The sequence below is a fragment of the Amaranthus tricolor genome, chromosome 2, assembly GCF_026212465.1.
Source record: "Amaranthus tricolor cultivar Red isolate AtriRed21 chromosome 2, ASM2621246v1, whole genome shotgun sequence".
In the NCBI taxonomy this organism is placed as follows: Eukaryota; Viridiplantae; Streptophyta; class Magnoliopsida; order Caryophyllales; family Amaranthaceae; genus Amaranthus; species Amaranthus tricolor.
This window is the reverse complement of record NC_080048.1, coordinates 9,846,811-9,854,614: the sequence shown is the minus strand read 5'-3', so window position 1 is coordinate 9,854,614 and position 7,804 is coordinate 9,846,811. Positions and strand designations below refer to the sequence as shown.

Below are 7,804 nucleotides of genomic sequence, written 5' to 3'. Positions count from 1 at the left end.
AAAAAAAAATCTATATGCTAATAGTTAAATTCTTCAAAAGCAATAATATTTAATAAGAAAAAAGTTACATAAAAAAAATAGCAAGAAAACATTAAAGAAATTGAATTAAAAACAATAAATGAATAACATAATTCAATTGGTAAAAAGTATTGATGTAAATAAAAATAATTTCCAGAAGTAATCAAAAAAACTAAATCCCGAGATTTCAAAATTGAAAGAAACCCTAAAGAAAACATAAACTAAACAAGGGCTAGAAGACTTAATAATAACCCAATCATTCTTCATATAAAAATACAAAAAAAAAAAATAAAAACCAAAATTAAATAATACAAAACCATGAGAAAAGGCAAGTTGACTTTGGTAAGAGATGCGTGAAAGTTGAGTCCACTCTGAGCTTATTCGAACTGCATTTTTTTTTTTTTAAAAAAAAAACTTGACCCATTTGTATAGATTTTGGGGTCTTTCTTCTTGCATTGATTTCTTTCTCAAATCCTCGTCAACACATAAACAACAAAAACAGTACATTATATAACTACAATATTATAAAAATGCAATATAAGGCAAATGTAGCTTGATATTTTGTATATACACTATTTAAGTATTTCCTTGATCGATTAAATACATCTACTATGTATATACTCTTAATTTGTATAGATATTATCTTGATATTTTTCCATTATTTAACAAGAAATGAATCAAATAATTTAACGAATGAAGGAAAATAATCAAAATGTCAGTGAGATTCACCCCACATCTCTACAAAATAATCAAAACACTTGCCAAGACCCATCGTTTCCTCAGAAATATCACGTCGAGCTCTGACGATCTTATGTTGACTTGCACTGGTTGCAATGGAGTTAGAAACTCTACGCTTTAAAGTGTGGCGATATTCCAAAACAATCTGCTCAAAAACTTCCACTTCAAACATATTTATTTTAATTTTAGGCTTCATTTTGTCTCTCACAAACGCAAACGCAAGCTGATCTCTATGATTAAAGGCGTCTAACTCATTGAACATTAGGCATGAAAACAAATTGCTTCCAACTCCATGCTTCCGTAATATCATGGCTGTATCTGGCACGTCTTTTTTTACAGAGGAAGAAAGTGTGAAAATATCAAAAGAAAAACTTTTAATGTGAAGTGTCGAAATGATACGTCTAATTAATCTGTTCTGGTCAAAATTAGTTAGATAATTAACATGTCTAATGTTAAGTATTATATTCGCTGGGATGAACTTTGAAATTTGTTTATAGTATATCATTTAGGCTGGATTCCTAAACTAATGACGTTAAATTAAAATAAAAGGTAATTAAAAAATCAAAAGATAAGTCACGTGTATGGCTACATGTACTGCCACATGTACAACCACGTCAGAGCTAACTACGTGTACAATCACGTCACTGAAGGACCTATAATTTAGGTCACCAACAAATAAAATTTTTTCGATAAAAGATAAGTTTAAAGTTCGTCATAGAGAACACAATACTTGATGTTGGACTAAAGTTTCACCAATTACATACTACCTTTGTTCCTTTTTGTTATTCTCATTTAGTTTTTGCAAAGTTTTCAAAGTAATTTTCGAACTTCGATATTTCTAATACACATCATAAAAAATTATAAAAAATATATGATAATAAAGTATAAATTAAAATGAATCTAACGAGATCTTACCTAATATATACTCCATTTTATATTCTATATATCATTCACAAATCTTAGTTAGAATTTTCATTCTTTAAAGTAAAATATTCTAAATAAAAATAACATTAAAAAATGAGAAAATACAAATTTTTTAAAAATGCAAAATGCTAATAGTCTAGTCTAGTCTAGAGAAAAAGTGTAATAAAGAAACAATACCTCCTAAAAAACACGAATTGTTGGGTACCTAATTTGCTAAATTAGTCGAATCGATGATCAGATTATATTCTTTAATCTTCCTCTGATCAGAAACTTGATGGTTTTTTTTTCTTTCATTTATATTTTTTTTTATCTTTTTATATTTTTTTCCATTTTATTTATTTTTATATAATTATTGAATTAGGCTGGATTTATTGAAAATGTCATATATTAATGGAAAAATACGAGTTGCACACAGTTTATAAGTCAATAAAGAGATATATACAATCTCATAACCATAGACAATGGGATGAAAGACTTTAATAACTTATAAAATATGCATATCATCTTTAATTTGTCAATGTGAGGTAAATCATTCCAATAATATTTCTATTGCATACTGTTAATAATAAAAGATTTAAAACATAGTAGTATGTTGGTAATATGTACCAAATTGTTTTGAACACAGATTACCGAAGCAATAATTTGTACGAGCTTCGCTATTTTGAACTAATTTTTTTTTTTAGAGAACACAAATTGGTTTAAGCTTACGTCTAGTCGCAATAATTATGTGATTCTTTTTCAAAAGTGTGCATTTTAATGGGACAGTGTTCTCTAATTTATAGTGTTCTCATCCTTTCCTAGCTTTGGTCGACAACTTTTTGAAGAGAAGGCTGGGTTTGAGAATCGCTACGTGTAAGGGGAGAAATTTCATATGACACTCTTTTAATAAGATTATCTAAATAGATTTTTAATAATTTATTTCAGTAAAGTATTTATCAAAAGGAAATAATTGTAAACTAATGTAATTTTTAATTTAAACATATTTAATGTTTTTGCTTTTAAATATTTTTATCAAATTATAAATGTAAAATTGAATTAATGTTCACATTCATAATACAACTTATTAAAATAGTTGTCAAATTCAACATGACACTCTTTTAATAAGATTATCCATAGAGTAAAATATCAGAGGTTTTAAGATAAATATTCAAATATTAGAGAAAAATTTATACCTAAAAATAATTAATTCTATTTATACTCTATTCTAATCGATGAAAAGGATATAGATTTTTAATAATTTATTTCAGTAAGTTTTTATGAAAAGGAAATAATTGTAAATTAATGTAATTTTTAATTTAAACATATTTGATGTTTATTTTTGTTTTTATAATAATTTTATTAAGTTATATATGTAAAATTGAATTAATGTTGGCATTCAATGGTTTAATAACAAATTGTTGTATTAATATTATATGATCATTACAGTATATTGGAAGAATTTGAACTTCATAACGACAATAAAGTTACTTTTTTGTTAAAAATCAAATGCTTATATATGTTAATATTAAGAAATTTGTGTATTATACGAGTTTTTATACTGATAACTCCTAATTTTCCTTATCGTTGAAATCCATCTTCAGTGAAGTTGAATTATCTTTTTTCTACCTCTCTAAGGTCTCACCAGCCAATAAGTTTATTAATTTATTGAGTAAATTAATATATAATTTTTAAATAATTCACTTAAAAGATATTAAAAATAGTTTGGAATTTGGATAGCTATCTCTAATTGGCAAATGGGATCTCGAATTACCAGAATTTTAATTTGCATAATAAATTTTTAATTGTATAAAATATTATGCTAGATGTACTAAAGATTGGGAAAACTTGTATAAGTATTAAGTGCATTAAAAAAATAAAAATTTCCCATTTTATATATTTGCTACTCTCTTTGTTTCTTAATGAAATTTCCATAAGAAATGTCCACGAGAGTTATGATAAATAAAATCTTTTAGATGGTGAATACATTATTTTATTGATAATAAATTTTATGGAGAAAAAAATAGGAACTATAAACATTAAGAAATATTTAAAAAGAGTTGGTGAAAGAATATGATGACTACAACTAACAAAAAAATATTTTTATAAAGTTATGGGTAACATGTGAAAACTATAAGAAATATAAAATATTAAAATGAAATTAGTGGAAAATATGTGGTTACCGTAAACATTTTTGAAATATAGAAATGAAGATGAATAAAGTTATTTTGGTCTAAAATTTGTAATATACATAAAAAAAAATTTTATGAAAATAATAAATAAAACACCTTAAAATGACGAATGAAATTTTTTTTAAAACAATAGGAGTACAATTTAGTTTTTTTAAAACATTTTAAATTATTTTCTATTACTTTTAACAAAGATAACCACATAAAATTCTTTTTATTCACTAAATCACATCTCATCAATGAGTTATTATAGTTTTTATCAAGAAAATTTCCTTTTTTTTTTTTATTAAGTGGGACCCCTTTCATTAACAATTAGCATAGTGATAAATGTATGGCAATGTAAGCTTACTTTTATGCTTGAGTTAGGTTAAAAGGTATATCCAAAATTATAGCTTACAACTCATTACATGTACTAATTCTCCAGATATACTAATATTAAACGTGAAAAGGGATGTCTTAAAACTTTGTTTTGAAGCAAAAAATTGATTACAAATCCTTTTTAATCTTTGGTGCTAATTACGCTTCGCCTTTATACTTTTCTTTTATGAACAACACCTAAATCACCGATCCTATTTATTACACTTTTTAATTGTTAAAACATGATATCATACAACCTCACCTAATTCAGATTCTGAGTGTTTGTCATTTTATTGTAAAAAAGGGTTTATATACCATAAGTCTAAGCACATACACAAACTACGTATTGAATTAATTAGGATCTATACACTAATTACATGATAATTTTCTTCATGTTTTCCTTGTATACTAAACTAAATCCTCTTATACTTTCTCGAATACAACATTTAGAATGTTGAATTTCTTTATATTTTTCCGTATATACTAATATTATTATGTTTCAGTAAGAATTTAGGAGAGAAGGAAAACAAAAGGAAATGAAAAGGAGAAAAAGGGGAAGAATTGATTAAAAAAATTTCACTTATTTGTCTATAAGGGAAAGACAAGAAATTTGGTGTTTACTATTTTTTTTTTTTTTCAAATCTTCATAATTTTAAGAAATTTAGTCATAAAAAATAAATAAATAACTAATCCTTTTAAATTCCTTAACTTCAAAATCCTCTTCTTCAAATCTGTTATTTGCTCTGTCCTTCTGAGATAGCATTATTTAACTCAAATAAGTGAGGGTTTTTGAGTTAAATGGTGTTATTTCAGAAGGATAGGGAGAGTATATATCAAAAACTAAAAGAATTCATGTATTTCTCCAAATTGCTACCTTTTCTTTCATTGTGTCGATTATAGTTCCTCTATTTCTATAGCTATTTTGGGTTTAATTGACCACATTCCTCCTAACTTTTTAGGAGGGGCTACAGATATGATTTATTCGTCATCTTCTTCCGGACCCTTGCTTTATAAGCAGAATTTACCGAGTATGATGCTATGGTAAGGTACGGTATTTCCTAATATGCAATGAAAAATAAACAATAGCAAGCATAAAACCAAGATAAAACCAAAAAGTTAATAAACGTTATGATTTACCTGATGAGTAAGGCAGCTTGGTTGATGACCAAGGACGCAACCCGTTCTCACAATAAGTTTCCATTTGCACCCTTATTTTTTCTACATCCAACCATTTCTTCCATCTTGTAGTGGCCATAGCTTCTTCCATGGTATGCATAAAAAAGGGGTGCTTTGAAATGGCCATATCCACATCTTCCTTGATAACAAGAGAATGAATCAAAAGCAAAGGATCTACCACAAGTTGTAATTTACCATCCAACCAAATGCTGTACTTAGCATTGGGAAAAAGCCTATGAACCAAGTACTTTGGTATTACGCCATTCATGGCTGGATTTGGATATAGCCCTTCAGTGGAAACAATTAGTAGCCTCCATACACCAATCTTATATTTAATTGTCTCTTTTGAAAATAAGTTTTGATCAATTAGCCCTTTCAATGTAACATTATCTACAAACATGAAGAAACAAGTGATATCTAGAGTCTTAGAGCCTAGCCTTTTTGGTTGCCGGATTTTATCATGATCATCAAATATAGCTGAAACTACTACCACGTCTTTGCACTTTTCCATCTCTGCTTTATCTGAAAACCACAAAATATACCATATTTGTTAAGAAAACAAGAATTTAATGAGTATATGACATATTTTAGGGCCTCAACCATAAGTTTAAGATTTTTGTTGACTAGTTCTTTGATATAATATCATAAGCCAGTGTGATAAGAAGTCATAGATTCGAATCTCAGTCACTCCTTATTTAAAGTGGAATATTTAGCACTAAGTATGAAAAGAAAATGTACTGCATTCACACTTCCGGCCTAAAAGACTATCGTGTGAAAGGGGGCGTATGAAAGCATGTGACACATTCTAGGGCTTAATCATCTATTTAAACTTTTGATTGAATTGATTCCTTGACATTTAAGTGATAATTTCAAGATCGGAAGAACATTTGTAAACTCAATTCCATTAGATGTAATATATATATATATATATATATATATATATATATATATATATATATATATATATATATATATATATATATATATATATATATATATATATATATATATCCTTGAGATTCCACATCGAATACTAACCATTAATATTGATAGGATATGGATGAAAGAAACCACATGGAAAATCCATCTTTTGTTGTAATTGATCCAAGATAGAAATCCTTATCTCTAAGCTTAAATTCCCACCAAATGTGCCAGCCTTTCCTTGCTTGTAACTCAATGAAAAATTGGTCCAATTTTGACAACATTGTTGAACCTCCGTAAAAACAGATGGGTAATCTAACACAACCCAAAAAAAACATAACTAAATAAACCATAAAAATGTCAAGGTCCTTGAAAAGAGAGAAGAATGAGTTTTACCTGAGAAAAAAACAGGGGAAGAACAGGATGTGCGAAGAGTAGGAAAGGCATGTTTGTGTTCACCATAAGAAGAAGGGTAAGTAAAAAGAGGGGATTGAATTGGATCATAAGGTGCAGCACGAAGTAGGACGCATTTAAAGCTTGGAGAGATTGATACATACAAGGCTAGGAAAAGTGAAGTAAAGAGGTAACAACAAGAGAGACATAACCGCTTTGATTGTAGTAAGAAAGGCATAGATGGCAATGGAGATGAAGCTACAACATTGAACCTACTCTTGGAGCGCCACAACAAACAGGTCAGTTACCAAGTATTAGTAATGCAAATGTGTCTACATTTATAGACAACAATAACAACAATGACAAAGCTTTATGATAACAATTAATCCAATTAAGTACCAAAATTCTCTAAGATTAGGGGTGTTCAATGGGCCGGGGTAAGGGCCGGACCGAGCTTAAGTAAATATTAGCCGGGCCAGGCTTAAGTAAATGTGGGCTGAGCCGGATAAGGGCCCTTTATAATTAATATGCACTTTAAATGGGCCGGGCTTTGAAACCCCGGTCCGGCCCATTTTTACTATTAAAAATTAGTTTAATCCCTATTTATCAATTTATAACAATTAAATTATCATTTATAATAATTAAATTGAAAATTATTAATAATTTTATTGACATTGCCATTTATAATATTTAAATTATATATTAATTATGTTATTTACAAAGGCCTGTTTTTGGCCTTTATTGAGCCTTTTTATAACTCACTTCATTTTAATTATAATATAACCCGTTTTCGGCCTGGCCCTTACAAAGCCCTTCTAAAAACGAGCCGGATAAGGGCTCAAAATGGGAGCGCGACCTATTAAACACCCTCATCCAAGATCATGCCACTATGTCATCAATTAGATTATAATAACAATGCTATTACAAGTGATATGACAATTCATGTGAATGTATTGGGATGAAAAATGCTATCTTCATGAATAGTTGTATTGTTGTAATATTGTAGGCATCTTGCACTATATATATGTGCAAGATTCTTTATTACCCAAAGACTAAAAGAAGGATTTAAAAAGTTTATCAATCCATTATACTACTTTTCTCTTTATATTCTT

General features: G+C 27.9%; 1 protein-coding gene across 1 annotated transcript; it reads right to left on the bottom strand.

The window, feature by feature from the left end:
• Nucleotides 1-231: 231 nt before the first annotated feature.
• On the bottom strand, nt 232-6,930 carry LOC130805116 (alkaline ceramidase TOD1). The gene is made up of 4 exons (XM_057669767.1): nt 6,696-6,930; nt 6,417-6,614; nt 5,340-5,900; nt 232-1,083 (listed from the first exon to the last, which is right to left on the bottom strand). The coding sequence occupies exons 1-4, from the start codon at nt 6,928-6,930 to the stop codon at nt 734-736; spliced, it is 1,344 nt and encodes a 447-aa protein (XP_057525750.1). The 3' UTR covers nt 232-733.
• Between the last annotated feature and the right edge of the window lie 874 nt (nt 6,931-7,804).